Source organism: Dreissena polymorpha, chromosome 9 (genome assembly GCF_020536995.1).
Source record: "Dreissena polymorpha isolate Duluth1 chromosome 9, UMN_Dpol_1.0, whole genome shotgun sequence".
NCBI lineage: Eukaryota > Metazoa > Mollusca > Bivalvia > Myida > Dreissenidae > Dreissena > Dreissena polymorpha.
In genome coordinates, this window is record NC_068363.1 from 99,047,378 (window position 1) to 99,075,049 (window position 27,672).

The 27,672-nt window shown below is 36.8% G+C and overlaps 3 protein-coding genes across 9 annotated transcripts in view; 2 read left to right on the forward strand and 1 right to left on the reverse strand.

Annotated features, from left to right (window-relative positions):
* LOC127846357 (DNA replication licensing factor mcm4-A-like) overlaps window positions 1–9,728 on the forward strand; it is a 61,863-nt gene extending 52,135 nt beyond the window's left edge. For both annotated transcript variants that reach the window (XM_052377543.1, XM_052377544.1), the window contains exons 15-16: window positions 6,341–6,551; window positions 7,351–9,728. In XM_052377543.1, the coding sequence (XP_052233503.1) occupies window positions 6,341–6,551; window positions 7,351–7,449 (310 nt within the window). In that variant the 3' untranslated portion in view covers window positions 7,450–9,728. The remainder of the gene's footprint in view (window positions 1–6,340; window positions 6,552–7,350) is intronic.
* A 2,539-nt stretch (window positions 9,729–12,267) lies between these two features.
* On the reverse strand, window positions 12,268–18,784 carry LOC127846368 (probable palmitoyltransferase ZDHHC24). The gene is made up of 2 exons (XM_052377578.1): window positions 18,680–18,784; window positions 12,268–14,343 (listed from the first exon to the last, which is right to left on the reverse strand). Exon 2 carries the CDS (start codon window positions 14,316–14,318, stop codon window positions 13,332–13,334), a length of 987 nt encoding a protein of 328 aa, XP_052233538.1. The 5' UTR covers window positions 14,319–14,343; window positions 18,680–18,784; the 3' UTR covers window positions 12,268–13,331.
* A 35-nt stretch (window positions 18,785–18,819) lies between these two features.
* The window catches only part of LOC127846353 (uncharacterized), a 35,357-nt gene continuing 26,504 nt past the window's right edge, over window positions 18,820–27,672 (forward strand). For 2 of the 6 annotated variants that reach the window (XM_052377528.1, XM_052377530.1), the window contains exons 1-5: window positions 19,049–19,375; window positions 22,095–22,145; window positions 24,119–24,212; window positions 24,795–24,957; window positions 25,524–25,675. In XM_052377528.1, the coding sequence (XP_052233488.1) occupies window positions 19,354–19,375; window positions 22,095–22,145; window positions 24,119–24,212; window positions 24,795–24,957; window positions 25,524–25,675 (482 nt within the window). In that variant the 5' untranslated portion in view covers window positions 19,049–19,353. Of the gene's footprint in view, window positions 18,889–19,048; window positions 19,376–22,094; window positions 22,146–24,118; window positions 24,213–24,794; window positions 24,958–25,523; window positions 25,676–27,672 lie in introns of those variants that run through there. The other 4 variants (XM_052377529.1, XM_052377531.1, XM_052377534.1 and 1 more) reach the window with 4 other exon arrangements.

Here is a 27,672-nt window from a genome sequence, read left to right on the forward strand (position 1 = left end):
CATAAATACTGACCTGTTATCTCATGCTTCTCCTTTCCAAGGGGAATTAACTCATCCGGAATTTTAACTGGGAATCCGCCACCTCAATACCGTAATACAGGCCAGGTTAAACATAGTGCATTGCAACCTAGCCAAAAATCGGTAACCAACCCTCAATATTCTTTCCAGATCGACCAGGTGTATAAGTGTCTTTTACGGCTCTGAATTAAAATATTGTTTTTCGATTTATTTCACTTGGTTGATTGGGGTTTTGAATAGATAAATTGTGTTATTTATCTTTTTATTTCTCATTCGGATTAATTTGTGTGGATTTAATGGATTTTGTTTCATTTGTAAAAGGTAAGCCATGCTTGTTTTTATCGAACAATGGTTTATTTCTACCATGCTGGGTGTTTTCAGGCGCGAACGACCACATACAAAACGTGCTCTTCTAATACATTGCTAGAATGTGCAAAGCATGTTCTTCTAATGTGTTACGAGATCGTGCAAAGCGTGTTCTTCTATTGACAGATTGTTTATCATTTGCCATTGTGTGCAATAATGATTTTAACATTCCGTCGTATGACAATCTAATTGATTGTCATTTTATTTTTCATCTGTTTTGAATTAAACTTTTGTTTAATTTATGATCTACGGCAGTTTTATTATAATTTTCATTATGGTCAAATAATGATTTTATGTGCCGTATGATAATCTGGTCTGTGACCAGTTTATGGTTGAATATGTTTTGCTCTTGTTTTTCATATATTCGACTACATGAATGTCGCAGAAATAAGAGTGGATAAATACCCGGTGACTTCGCAGACCATGGATGATAGTTGCAGCATCAGTCACCGGGTATCGGGCACAATGGCGACCGTACTATGCTAAGTCTCTTAGACAGTCGGTCAACATCAGACCATATGGCGACACCCATCAGCCGGTCTTTGCCCGATGGCATTGGTCAAGGACATCGACCAATGCCGGACCATTTGGCATCCGCCATACGGTCATTATCCTGTGACAACACTGGTCATGATATGACCGGTACGTCACCAGGGACGTTGATCACGGACCTTTGATCGACGTCTGACTGTCCGGTCCGGTCATTGATCACCGGTCTTGTCACCGGTCTGGTCATTGATCACCGGTCATTGATCACCGGTCATGTCACCGGTCCGGTCATTGATCACCGGTCCGGTCATGTCACCGGTCCAGTCATTGATCACCGGTCAACAGTCATCAGTTAGGCCTGCCACCGATAACACCAGTCACGGGTCAAGAAGAAGAACTCGGTCTTCATCATTGGATTATTCTCCTATTCGTCGTCGAATACATCGTCTTCATCAAGGAGTAGACATCGGGCACGCTCTTCTTCGTCGAGCAGTTCTCATCATCGCGGCTCTCGTAAGCGATCATGTCGTCGCTCACAGAGACGGTATTCTAGAAGATCTCGGTCTCATCGCAGCCGATCCACATCTTGACAGCCCAGCCGATCCAGATTTCGACATCGCAGGAAACGAGGACGTTGTCAACCTTCACGTAGACATCATCGGACTTCATTGAGCACAACAGGATAGTTATCGAACATACCTCTCCTTCATTGAGCAGTTCTCGGCGTTGATATTGTAGAAGACAATATTTCCAGGGTAGCTGAACAATATTTGGGCATCGCAGTTATATGGATGTCGCCACTTCTCACGTAGGCGTTAATGAACCTACTGGTCATATCGACGTTCTTCATTTTATTCCTGTAGGAATATCATCATCGCCATCGGATTGGATTTTTGGCACGATCTTCTTTTCCGAGCAGTGCTTGACATTGGTATCAGACCATATGGATTCCACCATTTTTCGGTCTTGAACTGGTAACGTCACCGGTCATATTATGACTGGTCCGTTCACCTGACTACAGTTACCGGTCATTGACCGGTCCGGTTCGGTCACCAGTTACCAATTACCGGTATTCCACTTTGTTTTCATCGGTCAATTTTTTAGTATCACGGGTATTGTCTACATTACCTAGTTGTATATCCCTGGCTATGATTGTATTGAATACTATATTTTATGGATTCAACAATCTACATGACTCTTTGTGTTTTTCAATACTGATGTTCTACTGGCGACGATTACCAAATCATCTCCGCTGACTTGGTCTATGGTTGATTTTCCTGACCATCCATTCTGGTGCTGGTTATGACCTACTAATACTAGAAGATTATGAAATACCTATATCTGTTATTTCTACTTCCATCTCAACCGGCTACATGCACACTACTGGTCTTGCAGATAGATCGGCTGAAGTGGGCTCGGAGACTAGCATTGAGGTCGAACATTACTATTTGACCTCTATTAATTTATGTTCAAGACCCGAAGGATGAATTGTTTTAACTGCCTTTACCTGTCGGCTACAGACTTTGCAGTCAGTGTCACGGAACAGTTGGGACACATTAATGACGCTAGCTGGATTAGCAAGACGACATTTCGTATCGACTTCTGCTTTTCTATTGCTCCTACGACAGTGCATATTTTCAAGCTACTGGAATCAACAAGAGTTCTGACACATAGGATTGCCTATCAGATTGATCGCATAGTGGCTACAGTCTTGTAAATGGCTTGGGAGCTATTGAACTCAAATCTTAGATCCTAGGATCTGGAGGGACCTCATCTTTAAGTTATTCTTCTATTACACTTCTGGCCATAACAGGCCGTCTTCCTATAACTGGTCGTATTCCTTTCAGAATTCGTCCCAGTTAGGAGACTTGAAGTAAATGGATTAATCAAGTCAGAATTTAAGACTTCCATGCATTCTACCGGCAAGCGTGGACCCCCCTTAAGGTTACTCCTAGGGTTTTCACCTTTTTCTGCCATCACACCTCCGATTCCGGAGGTACCACTGTCAATCATATTTCCGTACTTCGCAAATCAATGACTTCACGACCTGTATTATCCAGGATTTTAAAGGCGCCTGTTAGTGGTTCAAGAAGAGGCTATATTCTGTAGATAGGTCATAAACTTATAAGTGTTAAACACTGTCCTATTCTACCAATTTTCAAGTGTGTTTGGAATGGGAAAGTTCAGCTTGCCGTGATTTCTTTGCCCACCCATCCTTGACTAATGGTTCCGGTGACCGGACCTGTAAATACCGACCGGTGACTTTCTGCTGAGACGTCTTTTCTTACATCCGTTTCAGCTTTATTTTTAAGTTAATTGTATTCATCTCGGGATTATTTACCACTATTCAGTGGTGTCTAGACTAGAAGATTATCTTGGCAAGAATATAGTTTATTCTACCACAACCTTCCTTACATCTTATACAGATGTGAGCAGAGAAGGTTAGGGACGATCACATAGAACAACGTATCTTGATTTTCTCAATTATGTGGTATCCTAATGAATATCACCTGCACATCTACATCTTGAAAGCGAAAATTCTTGTTAGCTGTTTTTCATTTACAACATTTTTTCACGATTCCTTTGTGATGGTTTCAACTATCACACATCGGTCGTGGTTTACTTATAGACACGGAGGTGATCATATTATCACTCCTTGTATCTGGAAATCAGGAACTTATTCGTTCTTTGCAAAAACAAAAAAAATTCTATCGTCTTACTCATACCAGGTCGTCTCAACGCCCTGTAGGTAGTTTTGTCCTGCAGTTCTTTCTGTCGAATTATTTTTCCGTTGGGTTCAAATAATGTAATTTTGCATGCACGGCAGTGAATTTGCATGGCGTACACAAATTGATGCATAGTATAAAGAAGAATGTTGTTTATCATCAAACGCTAGTAATTAGCGTTATGTGATCATAGATCGCAGTATATACCGGTATGCTGAACAACGTCAATAATGCAGTTCACAGAAATCGATCCAGCAGGGTGTGCGATTGTTATACATTCGTCCATTGACATAAACTGGAATATCTTGCCTTCTTGGTGAGTTTTTGCAATAACTGAGTTTTTGCCATAATTTCATGGAATATACTTAATGAACCATGGGATTATGGTTCTACGACCTTTTAAGTCTCCTGTACAATTATTTTCAGGAAACTTCTTCACAGGTCAAATATCATATCTCAGAGAGACATTTTTACTGATCCAAACATGTGCCACTACATGTCTGGCCATTATTTACTTTTAGTTATCTCTACAGAAGAACGTTTTTTTGTTAGAGTTTCAATCCTTGTTACTTGTGCAAGGATAATTCCATCAGAACTGTATAAAGGTTCTATGGAAATTCTTTTTTGACTGGGTATTCGAGAGCATAGTTATTACCTTAATCACTCTACTAGATACATAGAGGTTTTTCTCATCTTTTTCTTGATGATAAGAAATTTGTTCTTTTCTTCATCAAAGGATAGAGATTATGCTTTTGTATACCTTGTTTTGTGTAAGTCATCGCAACTCTGTGCTGTCTTACCTATTTTGGAACTGATCCAAACTATGGAACGTCAACACTATGTTTTTCGTTCCTTTACCTTCTTAAGCGGTTTTGACCTGTGTTACATGTTGGGATGCTTAATGAGCTTCCTATGAACCTTTTTCATCAGGCTTGTTAACAGTTTCAATATAATTTTAAGACGGTTTTCCTTCTTATTATGACTTTTACCATACGGAGAAGTGAAATTCATGCTTTTTCTGTTGAATACAACCAATTCCAGTTGGATCTAATGTCGTCTTCACTTTGTTGTGTCAGCCAGGATTCCTTGCTTAATATCAAGTCCTCTATATGGCTTCTACCTTCAAGTTTCCAAGTTTTTCTTAAACTGGTAGTCATGAAGATGAGGATAAAACTTCTATGGGCAATCAGGGCTTTGAAGTTCTATCTCAGCAGTGTTAGTCCGAAGTCCATTCGAGGTTCTAAAAAGACACTCTTCATTTCCCTAAAAAGGGGGGTGGGAGATGTGTCTGCGGCTTCTATTTCTCGGGGTTAGACCTCGACTAAGGAAAGTTACTCTCATCTCTATCTAAGGATTCATTCCTTTTTAGGATCTGATCGCATGAATTAAGAGCTCTGTCTGTTTTGTGGGCATATATTAATCACACCCCACTTTTTGACGTGCTCTAAGCCGTTTTTTGGAGGAATCCGACCACCTTTGTCATCTTTTTATCTTCGTTTCCTGAAGTGCCAACAATACAATTTGTATATGTTTGGGCTTGTTGTGGTTTCACTAACGGTAGTGTCTTCTTTACGACATAGACATATTACTTTGTCCGAGAAGTCATAATTAATACCGTTTTAACGAAGATTACTTGATAACCCTTGTTTAGGGTTTTGCTATCATTAGCTGAAAACCCTGTTTATGGGTTCTACTGTGTTGGGAAAATATATACGAACCTTCCCACCGCAGCTGCAAAATCAGCATGAGATAACAGGTCAGTATTTATGACATTAAAACAATTTTTTTAAATGTCACAAGTCAATACTGACCCATCTCAACAATCTTTGCGCATACGATACAGTGTAAACAATTTTAATTTAGAGGTAAAGATCCCTCAGTTTGTGCAGATGCACTACTATTAAAGCCCATGCTTTCCATGAGGAAAATGACCTCATTTAGTACATGGGTCTAATTTGTGCATGCTTTCTTGAATAATAAAACTTTTTGTTTTTGGATTACAAATTTAATTATACCCATTTGAAAATACTTACATGGAATAATGTTTGGTGTTAAACCAATGAACAATATATGGATATAACAAATACTTCAATAAGGTAGGTAAATAGCGTGTTTTGATATTGTCAAACTATGCTAATGCATACAAAAACATGCATGAATAACCTGACAATTTTTAATGCACGCTGGATATATCAGGGTCGCGATCTTTGGACCCTTTAACCACGAAATATTGGAATTGCAGTGTAAATACAAGTTTAAGACAAACTTTGCATGCAACAGGACACAGCACTAGCTTGTTTTAGGTACAAAAATGACGGTCCACCTTTCTTTCCTATAGACAGTCACATATATAGAAATATATGTTTATAACAGTTAAACACAGTTATTGTTTCTTGTTATAAAAATTCCCCCTCCTAAGGGCTGTGGACCCCTTCCCCTAAAGTAGTGTGAGGGCGCTGTGACTTTTCCCCTACAAAAAAATCTTCACAAAATCCCATAATATATTGTGAAGTGATTTTGTAAGGGAAAGATTTATGATTTAGAAAAAAATTAGAATGCTATAAATGATAATAATTCATTTTACAAAGGATGAAATACAAGTCCATATACAAAATTGATATTGACAAGATACATTTTCATACATATTGAACCATAAATGTGGTTTCTTAAATTGTAAAGTTTTTTTTTCAAAACATTCGACATGGTGACCATTTTTTGACACATTACTCATAATATCGCAGGCTGTACAAGGAAGCCCTGAAGCAGGCTGCAGTTGATCCCAGCACGGGCAAGATAGACGTCAGCATCCTGACTACAGGCATCAGTGGGGCGGCACGCAAGCGCAAGGCTGAGGTCACGCAGGCGCTGAAGAAGATGATCCTGGAGAAGGGCAAGGTGCCCACACTGAAACAGGCCAAGCTGTATGAGGAGCTGAGGGAGAGATCTGACCTGGTACGATTGTAGTGATTGTCTGAAATGATGTACTTGTACAACTGTGCCTTTGTTCCATCACCCATCAAGCCATAATTATGAACTACCCTGTGTAATATAACATAGAAATTAACAGAGCTGAGGGACATTTTCGCTTAAATGGAGTTTTTGGTTTAAAGGCAGTCTCTTCTAAATGATAATCCAGTTAAGGTGGCAAGTTTCATCCGACTGCATAGGCTAATCTGAAACAAAACTTTGGGCACATTGATTAAGTCTAGTTGTCTCACAATGAGGCTTGTATGCACTGTTAGCTGTCACGTACACAATCACATACACAATCACGTACACAATCACGTACACAATCACGTGCTTTGTTTAAACCTTGTATAACATCTACGGTTCTATTGCGACAACGATATTTTTGTTCGTGGAAGAAATGAGATGTAGCCCGCGCATGCGCAGTTACTAGCTTCCGCTTAATGGAGGAATCAGCATGTTTGCTATTTTGCAGTTTATATACGCCTAAGAAGCTGACAGTTTTGTTAAGTGCAAATTTTATCTGCACAAAGATCACTTCTCTCATTGTTATGGTGGAGGCAAACGCGGAAAGTCAATCTGACAAAATAAGAGAAAATAGGAGTGCTAACGGGTCGTCGAAATGCAGTTTTAACGGCGGCTTCCCCAAACAAAATTTATTCCTTGACTGAAAATTGGTTTAAATAGCCAATTTGTTAATGAAACTGTTGTATGGTGATTTTTTTCCCCCCAAAATAACAGCATTTCCTTGCCATCATTTATAGCATACTGACATGTATTTCAGCCTGTACCCAAGGACCTGTTTGAAGAGGCCTTGAAGGAACTGCAGGACGAAGACTTCCTCATAGTCACCAACAAGGTCATCCGACTATGCAGCACGTAAATCACGTGCCACACCTGGCAACCAATAGAAGGGGGCACTGTTATTAGGGGTGTTTCACAAGATATTATAGACACTGGAATAATGATAGAAAATATGGGCTGCGTCGTGAAAATAAATGCCTTAATGACAAGATTTTTCATTTTCAGTATTTAATGCAATTTAATAGTATAATTTATGTGTAGAATATTGGTGCAAACAGATTTGAAATCAGAAAATAGATGCCGAAGATAGGCGCAATGACGTTACGTCACTAAAGCTCTCCATTTTTATGTTGACGTCGATATTATTTTAGACGAGCTCACGATGTCGGATATATTTCTGCAGGAGGACACTTCACTCTTCGACAAATGATTCATAGATTACTTGTGATTCAATCCAGAGAGCTGTCTACAAAGACTTTGTTTTGCTTCTTTAGAAGAATTGATATCTAACAGACTCTCAGCCTTGATCAAAGGGGGAGTACACCTTTTGGTGACAAGGTGATCGATGGTGGCCAGTATGGAGAAATGACCAATGGTATACGTGACCGCGAGGTGCGCAAGTATGTAGAAATGACCAATTGTATCCGTTACCAGGAGGTGCGCCAGTATCAGACAGATTTCCATCTGGTCAGGATCTATTTCGTGATGCAATGCTACAATGCCTACATGGAGTCCATCAGGGGATTGTAACCTGTCAACAGAAACAGAAAACCAAAGGCTGATTGTCATGACAAAAGGCACAAATTTGTAAGAACTAATACAGAAAATCCAACATTTACTAATGCCAGTACTGGGTTTGTGGCTGCAAGTGAAATGTATAACATTGCTGTGAACAAGTCTCCAAGAAAAGAAACGCCTGCAAATTTTGATTCTCATTCATCTCGAAAAGTACCAAAACAATTTAAGCAAATACAAAATCAAGGGAGCATTTTGAACTTCTTAATGCAATGACCAAATAAATTAGAATGTCTATCAGGTTCCGTCTTCAATCCTTCAACTCTGCCTACAATCCAGGTTATGAAAGACAATAGCATGGATTCTACACTCTCCAACTGGTGTATTAATATGAAATATCAATTTCATAAATTCTTCTGAATCCTAAATACAATAATATCTATTTGAAAGGGGTGTACTGTAATACAAAATATTACATAAATGTTAACTTTATCATCAATGTCATGAAGGCAGGTTTTGTCGCGACGCAGCCCATATGTATTTGTGTAATTCTGCATTTTGTTCTGGTTATATTGTTAATTGTGAGTTTGTAAAAATGTCCTGGATCTGTGAGTTTGTAAAAATGTCCTGGATCTTTATATAGGCTATTTTGTTACCGGGGCCATAGATGTAAATACTTGTTGGTAACTTGTTAAACAAAGAGAAAGAACAAAAATCTGGCTTTTTATTGGTAAATTAAAAGATGTAAATCATCAGTTGTGTTAGCAAGATACCTATTTTCAATTAATAAAATGCAATTAAAAATAATTTTCCGTTCTTGTCTTTAATTTTTCTTACTTACTGTAAGAAGGTAAGGACCAGATAAGCCAAATGAACAATATTGTACTTTTGAACATCAATGTGCCTGTTTAAATAAAGCCATTTACTTATTAAATTTCTGTGACATGTATGTTAATGTTATACATAATTCTTTGAATTATAAAAATGGGATTTTGTCATAGATTTAGAAGTTGTTTGAGACAATAATATAAATGAACATTTATCCTGTGGAAGGGATGGCAAGCCCATATAAGCTTACTTGTCTATTATGGAAAATTCGTCTGTATAGCAATTTTTGTTAAGCCTGTATAACATCTCTATGATCAAGGTCAAACATTGTGGTAAAATGTTAAATTGTAAGTCTGCAAAACAGCTCGTCCTGATGGTGTGCAAGTTTTAAAATAATTTACTTATGTGAACCATGTTGAGAATGTGTGTCACAACTTAGTGAAAGGTTAAGGCCATAGGTCAAGGCCACACTACAGGCCATAGGTCGACCATGTGCATGATTCTGCTTGTTAAATAATTAAAAGCATTATGAATTGTGTTTTATTTATAGAAATCATGTAAATCAGTTAATTAGTGTTTAGGTACCATCTACATGGTGGCATCTCCCAATTGTACGAATTGTCTGTATGTGCTCATGTTTTTTTTTGCTTGAAACATTGGCCAATTTCAGCACAGGATATGTTGGTATTATATAATCAAAGTGTAAAGATTGTAACTCTGTTATAAAAGTGCTTCATTTATGTCAAAAAAAGTTACAATGTGTATAAGACGAGATAATTAAACCATTTATTAGAACATCTGGTTGTTGATATTTATCACAATGGCATTTAAGTGTTCGTGTTTAAGGTGTGTTTTTATGCCCTCAAAGGAGGGCATATAGTGATGGCACTGTCTGTCTGTCTTTCTGTTTCACTTTTCGTTTAGGATTAGAAAAATGCTCATAACTTCTACGTGGCTTCAGATGTAACCTTCATATTAGGTATGCATGTGTATATGGACAAGGCCTTTCCATACGCATGTACATTTTGACCCTTGATCTTGAACTGAGGGTTCGCGTTTAGGTTTCAAAATCTGCGTTCTTCAGGGGCATATGTCATCCTTTCGAGACAGCTCTTGTTTAATTTGATTTTTATTGAGGTCATATTGCAATCAAATGAAAGGGACAATGAGAGACAATGTGTCACACACAAACTCCAATGTGTCAAACACAAACTTGTTCCTATCAAAAAGGTTAAGGTCATAGTTGGACTCAAAGGAAAAAAGTCAACTGCCTATAATAAAAATCCCATGCTCTAATATATGTCAATATCATTTTATGAAAAAAAAACATAAGAGAAGTTTTGAAAGTTTTTTTATAGCGAAAAAAATCCTTTGGAATGAAAGCACAGCACTTTGGATGTTGCATGGATAGCTTACTTGGGACTTAATTTGGGCAGTGCCTGGTACAGGTCAAGGTCACTGTTACTAAAATTAGATAAATGGCTTAGTTTTAATAACTTAAGTTTGAATGGCAGTATTGTGCTTTAATTGTGTGTTTGTACAATACTCTAACAGATATTGCTTTGGACTGCACTTTTAGAAAAAAAATCACGGTTTAATACAGTTGCTTGAATTAAATTTTGTGTGTAGATTGCGGATTTGCAGACCTTGCATGGAAATTCCTTGGGGACCAGTTCTGGTTAAGGTTTAGGTCACTGCTACTAATAAATATGTGCCCTTTTACTTGAGTCCTTAAATAATGTGTGGGTAGCTAACATGTATTTCTAGCTTTGGACAACATTTGAGCCCAGTTGAATAGGTCACCGAGTCTAAAAATAGAAAAACTGCCTGAAATTGTGTTTGTTGGTAGACCTTGCTTGGGATAACATTTATGCCGGTTGGATCAAGGTCACAATTACTTTAAATGTTTTCCACTAAATTACTGAGTTGATGAAATTTTATTTGTTGGTTGCACAATTATTTGAATCTTAAACATTGAAAACTCTGTCTCAAGGTTTTGCTATGTTTATTGATATAACTTGCAACAAAATAAAAAACATAAAATTGAACATTAATCGCAATCATTCTCCTGATTAGAAATACTTTTTCAGGATCAGGTTCAGGAACACTCTAAAACAAGAGGGCCGGCCTGAAAGGCCCAAAGTCGCTCACCTGAGATAACAAGATATTATTAGGACAAATCTTGTGACCAAGTTTCATGAAGATCAGAAAATATAAGTGGCCTCTAAGAGTGTTAACAAGGTTTCACGATAGCCATATAAGGAAAAATGCCCCGCTCACTGGCAGCCATGTTTTTCAACCAACCAGCACCATTTTTGAACTCTTCCAAGACATTGTCGGTATGAATCTTTCTGACCAAAGCTGGCTGGAGCACTGTGTAACTATAGCCATATTAGGAAAAATGCCCCGCCCCAATGGTTGCCATGTTTTTCAACCAACCGGCATCATTTTTGAACTCGTCCAAGATATTATTGGGATGAATCTTCTGACCAAGTTTCAATAAAGATTGGACAATAAATGTGGCCTCTAGAGTGTGAACAAGATTTTACAATAGCCATATATAGCCATATAAGGAAAAATGCCCCGACCCTTGGCAGCCATATTTTTCAAGCAAAGGTTACCATTTTCAAACTAATTCAAGATATCATTGGGACAAATCTTCTGACCAAGTTTCATGAAGATCGGAAAATAAATGTTGCTTTAGAGTGTTAACAACAAGGTTTTACTATCGCAATATAAGGAAAAATGCCCCGCCTCCTGGCGGCCATGATTTTCATTCAACCGGCATCATTTTTTAACTCTTCCAAGATATTATTGGGACGAATCTTCTGACCAAGTTTCATGAAGATTGAACAATAAATGTCTCTAAAGAGTGTTAACAAGATTTTACTAAAGCCATATAAGGAAAAATTGCCACGCCCCTTGGCAGCCATGTTTTTCAAGCAAAGGTTACCATTTTTTAACTCATCCAAGATATCATTGGGACAAATTTTCTGAGCAAGTTTCATAATGATCGGAAAATAAAAGTGGCCTCTTAGAGTGTTAACAAGGTTTTACTATAGCCATATAAGGAAAAATGCCCCACCCCCTGGCGGCCATGTTTTTCAACCAACTGACATCATTATCAGATATTATTGGGATGATTCTTCTGACCAAGTTTCATGAAGATCAGACAAATGTGGCCTCTAGTGTTAACAAGATTTTACTCTAGCCATATGAGGAAAAATGCCCCACCCCTTGGCAGCCATGTTTTTCAAGCAAACAAAAGCATTTTCAAACTCATCCAAGATATCATTGAGACCAATCTTCTGACCAAATTTCATGAATCATTATCAGATATTATTGGGATGATTCTTCTGACCAAGTTTCATGAAGATCAGACAAATGTGGCCTCTAGTGTTAACAAGATTTTACTCTAGCCATATGAGGAAAAATGCCCCACCCCTTGGCAGCCATGTTTTTCAAGCAAACAAAAGCATTTTCAAACTCATCCAAGATATCATTGAGACCAATCTTCTGACCAAATTTCATGAAGATTGGACAAGAAATGTGGCCTCTAGAGAGTAAACAAGGCAAATGTTGACGGCGCACGACGGACAAAAGGCGATCACAAAAGCTCACCATAAGCACGTTGTGCTCAGGTGAGCTAAAAAGTGGGGTATGTGTATTCAGGAACAATTGATTAGAAAATTAACCATAAAAGGTATATGTCCGTGAATCTGCAGTTTTATGCAAAAGGATCAACAGCCCGTCCTAGTTGTAAAATTAGAGTAATCCAGTTAGTTACAGAATAACTTAATGGTTGCATGTGCAATAAAAAAATGTATAGTTTTAAATTCATTATCTTAAGCAATAATGAAGGCTTATGGGAGCGGATGATTATTTTCACAGTAAACGAAAGTAAACATAAAATAATAGACAATCCTGTTAGGCGGTGAATCAAGAAAATGGTTATTTACTTAGAATAAGGTCATTAACAATCAATAATATATATTATTCCTTAAAATTATTACGACATAAAAATGGTACAATATTTTTTATTTATATGGTTCTAAATGGAAAACAACAAGATTATTATGAAATTGTATGTACTGATAATTTAAGAAGTAACTATTCGGTATCGCAAGAATGCCAATTACTGGTGGACAATCCTATTAAGGACTTGTTAGACCTAATGAAGTTTTTTTCCCTGTTTTCATTACAGGCCATAGTTGTATTCATCAAAAGTACAGGCATAAAGTAGTATCATGTATAATTTATAATACTGGAAGTAACCATTGATTTAAAAATCAAGTGAAGATACAAAACTGTGTGACATATGTTTAACTAGTTCCAAAATATAAACAATATTTCTATAAAATATTTTGTGACCCATCACTTTACTGGCTACATCAGGATTTACATACTTTTAGTTTTTGACATCCAGCTTTTTCCATCACCTTCATTTACAATAAAAGGAATTGGTACAAAAAACCCAGCTAGCCAGTAAGGGCCAAACACAGACTTCATTCCAGACCAAAAGTTTGGCTCATAGATCCTGATGTTTGTCATATATTCGTAGCTTGTCTGACCTCTTTGAATAATGCACATCTGCCATACAAAGTAGTAGTAAGATGTAGCAGTGCTTGTTATGTGACAAAAGAAAAGCATTACGAGGAACAGTTCATAAAATGACTGATATCCTAACAGTGCGGATAGTACCATATATGGGAGAAAATATTTGTATATTTGAAGGCTAAAAAATGCTGCATAATGAGTTGACAAATATGTGCCTAGGTTGTAAAGACCCCATGATCCCCCCACCATACCAAGTACACAAAATGTTATAAAATATCTTTGGTTGTAAAAGCCAATACAGCATCCTGTAAAGAAGCAGTGGTGATCCTTCTTCAGCACGCAAGTCTGACAGATTGAACAATGTCGGGCCCTGGGTGGAACTTGGACATTGCAATGTGAACAAATCCTCCAGTCTGATTCTACTGTCCCATTTGAACTTTTATTGCAGGCATATTGTTCCACTTGCTTAACTTTGTTCATGTGTTTCATAGGAAGCAGTCCATAGGAAGATTCAAGAACATGGGAATCTTTTGCTCTATATTTAATTAACAGAAAATTTGCCTCGATACAAAAGCACAAGTAAATCATTAATCCCTGAGAACACGTGAGCAGCGTAGGAGAATCTTGAAGAACAACGGGTAATCCCAAAGTTACAGATGCCCAACAGACAAGAAAGCAGAATATTATCACATAAGACACTGCAAATACATGAAGAAGTTTGATCTGTCCTCTGGTACTGGTCAGATACCACATCAGGCTTTGACGTGTCCCTTCTGTTCTGTCTTGTAGTTTGTTTGGTCTCTTCAACACTGACAAGAACCGATCCATGGTAATTTCTTTACGATGATTGTGTCTGAAATAAATGACAGCATTATTAAACATAAAACTATTAAACCATTTCATGAACATATAACCTTAACTGACCCAATTTCAGCAACAATATTATTTCATAACTCTACATTTGATGTGACAAATTTTGATTAAGCATTTGGCACGGCTTCTTGAACACAGTAGTCATTTCATTTCCCTAAAAGTTGGATTTACTTTATGACAGAGTCAATCAAAAGTAATTACAAGGGACAAAATTGTCACAAAACCAGGTTTTCATTGTGAAAAAAAAATCTGATAAAGGGAGAAAACTCAAACTGAACTTTTGAAATGACCAAAAAAAATTAACCCCCTTTGTAAGTTTTTTTTTTTTTTTAAATCTATTTTTAGTCGTGGCGACCTTGACATTGGAGATATTGACGTGATTCTTTCGTGGGACACACCGTCATATGATGGTGAACAAATGTGCCAAATGATTTTAAAATCTCACAATGAATGACATAGTTATGGCCAGGACAAGCTCATTTATGGCCATTTTTGACCTTTGAACTCAAAGTGTGACCTTGACCTTGGAGATATCGACGTAATTATTTCGCGCGACACACCGTCCAATGATGGTGAACAAATGTGCCAAATGATTTTAAAATCTGACGATGAACGACATAGTTATGGCTCGGACAAGCTCATTTATGGCCATTTTTGACCTTTGAACTCAAAGTGTGACCTTGACCTTGGAGATATCGACGTAATTATTTCGCGCGACACACCGTCCAATGATGGTGAACAAATGTGCCAAATGATTTTAAAATCTGACAATGAACGACATAGTTATGGCCCGGACAAGCTTATTACGCCAGCCCGCCAGCCCGCCAGCCAGCCAGCCCGCCAGCCAGCCAGCCCGCCCGCATTCGCCAATCTAATAACCAGTTTTTTCCTTCGGAAAACCTGGTTAGTAACTTTGTAAATGGTTAGTCGTTTAATTACTTCTTAAATGTGGTATAGGATTAAATCCCGATGGTACCAGTGTTCAATTTAAACCAATTCCTCCTAACTTATTACAATAGCTGTGTTTATGAAACACAATGCCCCCTACTGCGCTTTGAAGCAGCATAACAGCTATTTTAGAGAAAGCAAGGCGCATAACTTAGCCAAACTCAATGAACCGGAATGAAATTCACTTATCTGTAAGTCATGTAGGTAGACTCACATACCAAATATCAGCTCAATATCTGAATGTGTTGTGTAAAAAACCTCCGGAAAACAGTTACAGAGAAAGTCCAAGGCCCATGGGCCATAACTTCACCAAAAATCAATGGCCAAGAACAAATTTCACACGCCATCTGTAGGTCATGTTAGAAGGCTTGCATACAAAAGACAGCTCAATTATCTGAAAGCATTGCAAAAAAAACTCCGAAAATCGGAATGTCGACGCAGACAGACGGACGGACACTGGTATATGCCACCCTACCGGTGGCATGTAAAAAGTACAATTTGATGGAAGACATTTTGCAATTTAAGCTTTTCAACAAATTACTTAACTTAATACTTTAATTATGGGCTAAAACAATGAGGGATAGAAAACTTTGTTGCCTTTTGACAAAAATCAAATATAACTTAAGTTCTGTCTAAACATTTATAATGCTGTCCAGCGCACTGGTTTGCACATGGGCTCTTCGCGTAGGTGACTTGGGTTCAATACCTGCTCACAAGGCATGTAAGCTTGGTTGGTGGTAACCCCACTTGACAAGCGGGATTTCCTTCAGGTACTGGTGCTTACCCCAAAACCAGAAGACCATAACAAAATTACATAAATTTAAGTAAAAAATAAAATAGCTGGGAATAACTATGGTACAAAATTAGTCCCAGCTTTTGTTGGTCTAATATGTTATTAAGTGAGAGGGCTGGGACAAACTTTTGTTGGTCTAATATGTTATTAAGTGAGAGGGCTGGGACAAACTTTTGTTGGTCTAATATGTTATTAAGTGAGAGGGCTGGGACAAACTCCATATCCATTATTTAAGGTAAGAAAGGACCTTCATAACTTCCCAATTGCATCTTTTTTCTGTATATTTGAATTGATCTTTCCTTAGTAAAAGGCCAATTCTAATAAGGCACCCTAGCACTCATCATCTTAATTATCAACCTGAACTCTTATCCTATGTAACAATTTCAAGATATAAGTCATTAAATAATTCTTATACATTAATAAACATCAAAATAGTGTTCCAAACTGAATATTTTTACAATTAATGGCATTTACACAATATATGCAAATTGTGAAAAAAGTATGTTTTAGGACATTTGAAACACACACAAAACACATTTATGTTATAGACTTGTGTAAATAAACATCAATAACTATAAAAGTGTTATGAGAAATATGTCATTATAATGTTTAAAATATGGAAGTAACCGAATCTTTAAGGGGTCTCTTCATGTTTAGGTAAATTGACAAAATGATATTTGTGAGGAAATAGTAATACTGAACATTTACCATCAAAACCTGAATATTATAAAGCGTAGTCTTATTTATAAGACACGCAAAGAATTTAGAGATACTTTTTATATGGGCTAAATTCTTTGGAACGTCTTATTGGGGAAAAATCAAAAATGTGTTGGAAACCAGAAAGTTTTAATTTTCATCAATTTGCGTAAAACTGCAAAATAACATTACCAACTCATTCAGTTTTAGTTCAGAAGTCCATTTTTACCTCAAATATCGTCGAATTGAAGTTGGAAAGGCATAAATTCTTCAGTTAAACTTCTGCTTAAATCGCAAAACAATCACTGACCTGTAGCCAATTCATGAAACTGATTTGAATATGAACCAATCAGAAAAAGGCATTATGGTGTAACGTGTACGCGTAATTTTATTTAACATGAGCTTTTCAAACCGACTTTTACCTAACTAGATCTAGTATGCTAATCTTTGTCGATTTAATAAGCATATGTTCAAAACAGATATGATGCAGTTTCTATTCACTGTTCTAAGTTTCAGCAAGTTTTTATGCATGTCTTTTTCGCACCTCTGTCTGTGTTGTTTTATTTACTTACATTCTACGTTACATAGGAGGACGGTATACTGTACGATCTGTATCAAAATTATTTGTGTACAGTATAAAAATAAAAGATGTAATTTATTTCAGAAATTTTTAATTGTCAATTTAGAAAAAAAAAACAATGCTAAATTAATCCAGAAAAGAATAACATCGGTTTACTATGTAACGCTCTGCACCACAACAGACGAACGCAAAATGTATTTTACGCTGTTTATCCTCCCACTTTAAACCAGATGCTTTACATCGAGGTCGTGTTTTGATTTATATCTACACAGCGAGCAAATCAAGAGATATTGAAAAATTGAATAGTGGTTGGATTTAAATTGATCAGGCGTGCAAAATTCAAAGTGTCATTACATAATTTCTACGGAACATTATCGAGAAATGAATTATCTACACAGGTATGTAAATATTATTGCAATCAGTTGATATTAAGTGTCTGATATCAGGGCTTGAATGCTGCGCAACAATATAGACAAAGAAGAAAAACATTCCAACACATTTTAAATGCTAGCCCGGTTCGACGCTCCAAATATTACCAATATAAAAAGTAGCTTAATATTTGAGAGCGTCAACAAGTTTGACTATATAAAGCGTTGCAACGAGAATGTTTGAATAATTTGGAGAGTATTGTTGTTGTCGTTGTGATACTAAGAAAATTGCTTATATATAGTATACAATTGATCACTCATTGTATGAGTGTGGATGGTCAATTAGTCTAAGCGATAGACTTTTACTCCAGGGCTCAGTGGTTCAAGTCCTGTTGAGGCTTACTTTTTTTTCTTTCTGTAATTTTATTCTTGTTTTTTACTGGAGCTTTTTAGATCCAACGTTTATATTTATCAATACAAAGCATTAAATAACAAACTTTAATACATGCTAAAATCTGTGATAAGGTCCCTTTCATAGGCGCTCGATGTCAATGGCGTTTTTGTTTAATTTATTAATCTATTTTATTTTTAAGTTACCCGTTGTTTATTATAATCCAAAAGGATTGGATTACAAAGGATTACAAAAAAGTTCGACTATGTACATAGAAATTGACAAGGTAAATCACTCGCCATTTTCTATGTACATAGTCGACCTTTTTTTTTAAGAAGACGTTTTGTCGGAAGATTTTTATTGATTTAGTATGTGTTTGCATTATAATAAACTACGGGTAACTAAAAACAAAATAATAATAATAATAAATAAATATAAACATTTACATCGAGCGCCTATGATAATCACAAATAGGCCAGAATGCAAACATTGATCAGAAACAAAAGTACCAACGAAACTAATGAAAGAGGACTATACAACCTACTGACACAAGTGATGCTTCTACTCACAGGGCAATTTCGTAATGTGATCAAACCATTGAAATTTCTTTGCTGCTGTTGTTGTTGTTTTGAAATCCTTCTTTCGTTTTCACAGTGTCTGCGCGCATGCGCACAGAAACACTGGATTTCCTGCGGTTGGGCGAAAAATATCCTTTCAGTTCTTGAAACAAATATTTCCTAAATATACAGGTATACAGTATTCTAGATGTTTCCGATCAGTCGATATTTGAGACAATTTGATATAGATACTCAATTAAACATTCGAGGTAAAAGCAATTTTAATTTCAGTACGCGTTTCACTTATGCAAATATCTTTCCGCCATTTTTTAATTCTACCTTTCAACTCACCTTGTAAACACAAACTTCAATTTCATTATTTAGTTTCGTTTTTGATATTTTGTAAAGATACACGCTATATATTGTTTTAACATTGGCAACTAGGCTAGATTGCACTTTACCGGTACGCAGTTGTTTACCACTAACGACAAAGCGGGAGTTTGGGGGCGGTAGCCCCCGATAATATGTTACAAAGGAAATATACGATAAAAAGGATTGTTAGGTGTTGCGGGTTAGGGTACGCTTTTCCGTTTTTTACGTACCGGTAAAGTGCCATTCCCCGCCAACTAAAACACTGATGTTTAACATGCATGGTAAATGCAACTCCAGTTCATTAATGGTAAATTTTAATGCTCAAATATGGCTCAATTGGTCATTGACGGCTCAGGTACTACTTAAATGTTTCCCGGGTACTCTTAAGAATACTTACATGTACCCCGGGTACAGTAAATATACTTTAACATACTCAAGAATTATGACGCTAAATTGATCGTTTTTCCAGATAAATTATGGTCATATGGATGTCAATATTATATTTTGTAAAATGACCTCTATATGATCGAAACTCATACTAAAACTAGAAATGACGCGGCAGAGGCTGACGCATTTCCCCACAACGCATGTTTGACCCAGGGGCGCCCCAGGGTTGGTAATGGGGCCATGCATAGTTGAGATTGACCGTATTGTCATAAGAGAAGTTCAGTATCAATTAGAAGTGAATCGGTGTAGAATTTAGAAATGAAGAAATTATAGTAAAAGACAATTTTGGGTGGGTGTGGCCTATTATGGGCGGGGCGCCCCAGGGTTGGTAATGGGGCCATACATAGTTGAGATTTACCATAATGTCATAAGAGATGTTCAGTATCAATTTGAAGTAAATCAGTGTAGAAATGAAGAAATTATAGTAAAAGGCAATTTTGGGTTGGCGTGGCCTATGTGGGCGGGGTGCCCCAGGGTTGGTAATGGCGCCATGCATAGTTGAGATTGACTGTATTGTCATAAAAGAGGTTCAGTATCAATTTGTAGTGAATCTGTGTAGAAATGAAGAAATTATAGTAAAAGGCAATTTTGGGTGGGCGGGGCCTATGTGGGCGGGGTGCCCTAGGGTTGGTAATGGGGCCATGCATAGCGGAGATTGACCGTAATGTCATAAGAGAGCTTCAGTATCAATTTGAAGTGAATCTGTGTAGAAATGAACAAATTATAGTAAATGGCAATTTTGGGTGGGGTAGCCTATGTGGCCGGGGCGCCCCAGGGTTGCTAATGGGGCCATGCATAGTTGAGATTGACCGTATTGTCATAAGAGAGGCTCAGTATCTATTTGAAATAAATCTGTGCAGAAATGAAAAAGTTAATGTAAAATAACATTAAAAATGAGTGAAAATCTCTGACCTGGCCCCGCCCCAACCCCCATCACTTTTGACCCAGGGGTTAGATCAAAATTCTGTCACTGTCACAGTCGCACATATGCTCATAGCTACCATGTATGTAAGTTTCAAGGTTCTAGTGCTAATAGTGTAGGAGGAGCAGGTGGCCAGGACGGACAAACAGACGCTCATCACCACAATATCCCCACTTTTTCTCCAAAAAACCTGGGGATAAAAAGATGTTTAGCAAGGTTTTGTTCCTTTAGAATAGAATTCTATTACGTATTCTTAACACCTTTTAGGACATGGCATTTTGGGGCGGGTATTAAACTTGGGTACAGTCTAAATTGGCTGGGTATGTGTTGGTATGTTTTCTGTAACTGGGGTACATTTAAGTATACTTAAGAGTACCTGGGGTACATTAAAAGGGGCCTTTTCACGTTTTAGTTAATTGACAAAATTCACAAATTTTCGTTTTAGTTATGATACTTGTGAGGAAATAGTAATACTGAACATTTACCATGCTCTAAAATATCCATTATATGCATCTTTTGATGATTTGAACACCTGAAAATTATAAAGCGTTGCAATACGAAACAATTGAATAACTTGGACAGTTCTATTGTTGTCGTTATATGTTGGGAAGCTAGGAGGATTGCTTATATAACTAAAAACTACATCCGCTCATAGCATGAGCACAGATGGTCAAATGTTCTAAGCGGGAGATTTTTTACTCCAGGACTCCATGATGCAGGAGTCAGTTGTTCGAGCCCAGTTGAGGGTTACTTTTTTTCCCTTCTTTAAATTGTATTCTTTTTTTTCTGGAGATTTTTAGGTCCAATGTTTAACTTTATCAATTAAAAGAATTTAATGACAAGCTTCAATATATGCCAAAATCTGTGAAAAGGCCCCATTAAGTAGTACCCGAGCCGACAATGACCAATCCAGCTCAAATTTTAGCATCCCGCAGTTCTGCAATGTTACAAGTGTCACTAACACTTGATTGGTCATTGTAGGCTCAGGTACTACTTAAGTAGTTAATTACTTAAAACAATGTAAGTTAACTGATTATTGTTAGTAAATTTTTATGCCCCTTTCGAAGAAAAGGGGGTATATAGTTTTCGCACTGTCTGTCGATCTGTCACACTTTTCGTGTCCGCTCTCTAATTCAAATAGTTTTCATCGGAACTTTACCAAACTTGGTCAGAAGTTGTATCTAAACAATATCTAGGTCAAGTTTGAATATGGGTCATGCCGGGTCAAAAACTAGATCACAGGGTCACTTAGTGCATTTCAATAACTTCTATCAAAGCGTTTATTGGGGCCATATGTCATCCTATGGAGACAGCTCTTGTTGGTATCTAGGGCACATGGAAGTATACTTAAAGAGTACCCAGGGTACAATTTAGTAGTACCCGGGCCAATTATTAACAATCGAGCGTCACTAAATGTAGCATTCTGCTGAAAAATTGAAAAACATGACTTAAGTGTCTGTGATTTTATGGGTAGACTGATTCACAAATATAAGATCCTTACAAACAATTATTCCTAAAGTTGACTTTGAAAGACCAAATTAATTATTAACAATTTAACATAGACACTAAAGACAAGGTAATCTGCACACTCTTACTGCCTGAAATTTACAATGTAAATCTGATTACATGTAGTATTTCATCATTTATTTTTATTTAGGAACGTCTGATTGGTGTTTGCCAGAAGGCATGGATCTGGAACTTTTGTTGAGTAAGTATCATAATGGGATTTCACCTCATACAGTGTACTATCTGCTATTTCACCTCATACAGTGTACTATCTGCTATTTCACCTCATACAGTGTACTATCTGCTATTTCACCTCTTACAGTGTACTATCTACTATTTCACCTCATACAGTGTACTATCTGCTATTTCACCTCATACAGTGTTCTATCTGCTATTTCACCTCATACAGTGTACTATCTGCTATTTCACCTCATACAGTGTACTATCTGCTATTTCACCTCATACAGTGTACTATCTGCTATTTCACCTCATACAGTGTACTATCTGCTATTTCACCTCATACAGTGTACTATCTGCTATTTCACCTCATACAGTGTACTATCTGCTATTTCACCTCATACAGTGTACTATCTGCTATTTCACCTCATACAGTGTACTATCTGCTATTTCACCTCATACAGTGTACTATCTGCTATTTCACCTCATACAGTGTACTATCTGTTTTGATGTTCCAAATGTAAGGGCTTATTATTTTAATTAAAGAGTTTTTCTTCAATGCAATTAATCTACCATAACATGTAAGTGTATTCATTTAAATCACTGAACTTTCAGTAGTACACAAATAACACATAACTTCTGAATACCACATTTATAGAACTGCATACCTGGTACACTTGTTAGCAAAGAAGTCCCAAATTCCTAAAAGAAGTTATTGAGGAAAAGACCATGTTCTAAGCTAGCAAATATATTCCACACAGAATCTGACCCTGCCCAGGGCACAATATTATGAGCATTTAAATCATTAAAATGATTTTGAGATTTTTAAATTTCTCACCGCTGCACTTGGAGTCTGGAAGGAAGGATCATCCAATGTAACATGGGGTATTTTGTATATCCTCCACCTGGACATAAAGCAACTTCGTATCCAGTGAATAACTTTTGGTTATCAGTCTTCACTTTTAGGATATCTTTTGGGGTTAGTGATTGTATAAAAAAAAGAACAGAGGCAATGTCGCATGCTTTGGTTGAGTTTTTTTGTATAATTTAGCCAAGGTATTTGACTTTGATTAGCTTTATCCAAATAAGTGTTATTAGATTGGCTAAAGTTCGGTCATGGTAGTTATTCATTATGGCTGTGAAGGTCTAGTAGATGGTCAGTTACTCCTTACTGCATCCCATCAATTTTAGTGATATTTTTTATGATTTTGGGTGTGGTAAAATGACAGGGTAATATGGACTGGTAAGTTTGGTTGTTGATGAGTATCAGTGTTTCTTTTCTTGCCATGCTTCTATTTCCTCTCCCATTGTCAATGGCATCATATCCTTATGTCTGGAACTGGCTGTTGAAGTCTACAATAATGAGGAAGTCACAGACTGGGACCTGGATGGTGTGTATTGATAGCATTTTGTCTTTTTAATGGTAATACTAAGTTTACCAGCTGTAGGGTGCTATCCTTGGTTGTGATCTTGGTAAAGATGTTCTCTGCTTCCTGCATGTAGTATGTTTTCGCGCTGATGTTAGGTTTGTTTCTGACCAGTGCCATTTCTCATCCATTGTTTCTTCATAGAAAAGCACTTTAAAATGCTTGGTACTCTCTGATGTTGAAGGGCTTCCCCTCATTTATTTCCTGAATGCATTAGCTGTGCAGTCTGCACATGCTTATCAGGAATGACCCTTACTGCTTACACTGAATTTTTGGTAAGAAGAGACTTCATTTAAAGGAAAACTTCAATTAAAGTGGTAAGTGTCGTCCCTATTTAGCCTGTGTGGACTGTGACACAAATGCATTAAGACCAGTTTTCCCAGAACACGGCTCCTATAATCCCTATGATATCACTGTAGGTTGTGAGGCTTCTATAATCCCTATGATATCACTGTAGGTTGTAAGGCTCCTATAATCCCTATGATATCACTGTAGGTTGTAAGGCTCCTATAATCCCTATGATATCACTGTAGGTTGTAAGGCTCCTATAATCCCTATGATATCACTGTAGGTTGTGACATCTGTGGTGATGGCCACTCCACGGAGCTGTGTCCAGAGCTTGGCCTTGATCACATGGCCTTTCAGATGCACCAGTTATCAACTAGGTATGTGCAGTAAACAAAATATTTTTGTTCACTGACGTAGGAAAACAAATTCCTCTAAAAAATACAATATTCATCCATAAATTTAAACAATTGACCTAAGAACAACACATGACCTAATAACAACAAATGACTTATTGGCAACAATTAATCTAAAAATAACTTAAGACCTTATAACAACCAATGATCTAATACATACTAATACATGTAACAACCAATAGCCATTAAGTAATGAAACAGTTTGTTTGTTGTTGTTTCGTTTGTGTAAAAAAGCTTGCAGTTTACTGAAGTTTTATGTAAAAAGAGATTTTGATGTACCGGTGCATGTATTCCTTTTATAGACGAAACTTTCTTTAGACATTTAATTATGGAAATTGCCTTCAAGTAACTTCTCATTTTGTGTAATGATTCGCAGACTGTTCAGGTATTACACTGTTTGCTTCTCATCAATATCTTAGATTCGGAAAGGAAAGCTTTAAAATTGAATCTAGTAAGAAATGTCTTAAATTTAATTAGATTTTCTAAGGGACTACAAACACAAAAGTGTGTATCTGGGAAGTAAATGATTACTGGTCTTTTATCTAGAGCTCGCCTCACGTTGCCACATAATCTGGAGATTGTCGACTCCAAGGACGGACAGGTGACTGTGGTTGCCAAGGAGCACATAGCCAGAAAGACCCAGATGGGCCCGTATGAAGCCAAACGAACTACACATATATTTGATGACGCAGGATATTTCACTCTCAAGGTTTGTGCTAGTATTGTTGATACTTACTCACTTACTAGTCTTGATCTGCACAAAGGAATAAAAGTGAATCCTTTCATATTTAAGGTCATAACACAAGTTTAAATTAATTATGGCTGAAATTTTGGGGCTTTCAGAAATAGAGGTCGATGATCAGAATATTCTCAAAATAAAGGTGTGTAAAAAATACAATTTACATTAAATGAATAGCTGAAATGAGGACATGTCATACAAAGTTCATCTCAAGAATCCTTTGCACCCTGTAAACTGTTATTTGCGAGCAGCAACAGTGGAAATGATGGTACCTATATCTCAAGCATGCTCTGTTGTTCTGGATTTGTATACGCAAACATTTGATTGTAATATTTTTTATGGTCTATGCCTTTTGCAGATTAATTTTTAAAGGAATAAATCTGTTATAACAATGTATTAAATAATGATAATGTGTCAAAGATAATAATATGATGATATATGAAGGATTTTAAAAGGTATATTAAACCAGTATGAATAAGATATATTTCACACTCAAGGACAATTCAAATTCAATGTGTGCTCTTCTAATTGAACAGGTACTGGCATCTGATGGCACCAATGTGTGTCTGGATACGACAGATGAGAATGAGTGCAACTGGCTGTGCCTGGTACAAGCTGCAACCTGTCTACAGCAGCAGAACTGTATAGCCTACCAGCTGGGACCCAACATCTTCTACAATACCATCAGGTAAGCAATCAGGGGTGGGATTTCTCCTCCTTTCAGCTGATTTCATTTCTTTCAATGTTAAACTAATTTTACAATTGTTAGCCGGATTTTTTTCGAAAAAATCTCGGCTTATAGATTGATGTTGTCGGGCGGGCGGGCGGGCGGGGTGGCGGCGTGCTCGAAAATGTTAAAGTTCTTATTTCATGGTATAACTTTGGTATGCTTGGACCTAGAGTCTTCAAACTTGACATGAAGGTTGGCCAGGATTAACAGATGACCACTGGTCATTTCAAGGTCATTCATTTGAAGGTCAAGGTCACTGTGACCTTCAATATAAAAAATGTTAAAGTTGTTATAACTTTGGTATGCTTGGACCTAGAGTCTTGAAACTTGACATGAAGGTTGGCCATAACTAGTTAGTAACCACTGGTCATTTCAAGGTCATTCATTTGAAGGTCAAGGTCACTGTGACCTTGAATGTAAAAATGTTTAAGTTCTTATTTCATGGTATAACTTTGGTATGCTTGGACCTAGAGTCTTCAAACTTGACATGAAGGTTGGCCAGGATTAACAGATGACCACTGGTCATTTCAAGGTCATTCATTTGAAGGTGAAGGTCACTGTGACCTTCAATATAAAAATGTTAAAGTTGTTATAACTTTGGTATGCTTGGACCTAGAGTCTTGAAACTTGACATGAAGGTTGGCCAGAACTAGTAAGTAACCACTGGACATTTCAAGGTCATTCATTTGAAGGTCAAGGTCACTGTGACCTTGAATGTAAAAATGTTAAAGTTGTTATAACTTTGGTATGCTTGGACCTAGAGTCTTGAAACTTGACATGAAGGTTGGCCAGAACTAGTAAGTAACCACTGGACATTTCAAGGTCATTCATTTGAAGGTCAAGGTCACTGTGACCTTGAATGTAAAAATGTTAAAGTTCTTATTTCATGTTATAACTTTGGTATGCTTGTACCTAGAGTCTTCAAACTTGAAATAAAGATTGGCCAGTACTAGAAGATGACCACTGGTCATTTCAATGTCATTCATTTGAAGGTCAAGGTCACTGTGACCTTAAATGTTAAAATGTTAAAATTGTTATAACTTTGGTATGCTTGGACATAGAGTCTTCAAACTTGACATGAAGGTTTGCAAGCACACTGTCTGGATTTCTGTGTAGGTATGTGAAAGCAAAACAATAAATAGTATTATTTCATCTAAGTTTATTTTCTTACATTTGATAATGAAATTGATGGAAACTTCAAACAATATGTTACTAATTTGCTAATAAAAAAATTGAGATCAAACTTTCCTAATTGTCAATTCAAGTTCATATTTGTGACCTTAAATGTTATTGTTGTTCATGTATATGCATGCATTCAAAACATAACACAAGGTTTGCTCATGCCTTGAAAAGTACTTACATTTCATTTTGACCTTTGAACAATATTTCAGTAATTTAAGTATTGCATTGACAAAAACACGAAAGGTACTTTCCTGTCATTTAAATCAAAAATCCGGCTTCAATGCGGTCATCTCCGACCGCGGAACTCTTGTTGTTAATATAGCTTGATCTGTATGCAAATTAAGAGTTTAGTTTAACATTGTAAGGTGGGGTAGGGAATTTGCCACCCCTCAGATGGCTCATCCATTTAGCCAATAAGAAAATGTATGCAAATGAGAGTCCTTCATAGATATTTTATTACGCCCTCATAATATAAATTTGTTAATAATGAAAGACAACAAGTGTTGTTTAGAATTAAAGATAACACACGTAATTATATATATGATGTGCTTTAACTTTTAATACCTGTCATTGTGGTTGAACTTGTGGTTCACATAGTTTAGTAAAAGTTTTTGTTACAATTATTATTTTATCTATTTGTCTTTTATAAATGTCATATTAAATTGATATATTTCAATATCTCACCTCCTAAAAAAATGACCTTATCCGATTGGCTTAGAGCGGTCACGTGCCCGTTGTGTATTTTCCATACACCCCGAATAATTTCCATACAC

What these genes read in the sequence shown, in the direction of transcription:
- LOC127846368 (XM_052377578.1), bottom strand. Translation starts at nt 14,318, where the DNA reads ATGGATCGGTTCTTGTCAGTGTTGAAGAGACCAAACAAACTACAAGAC.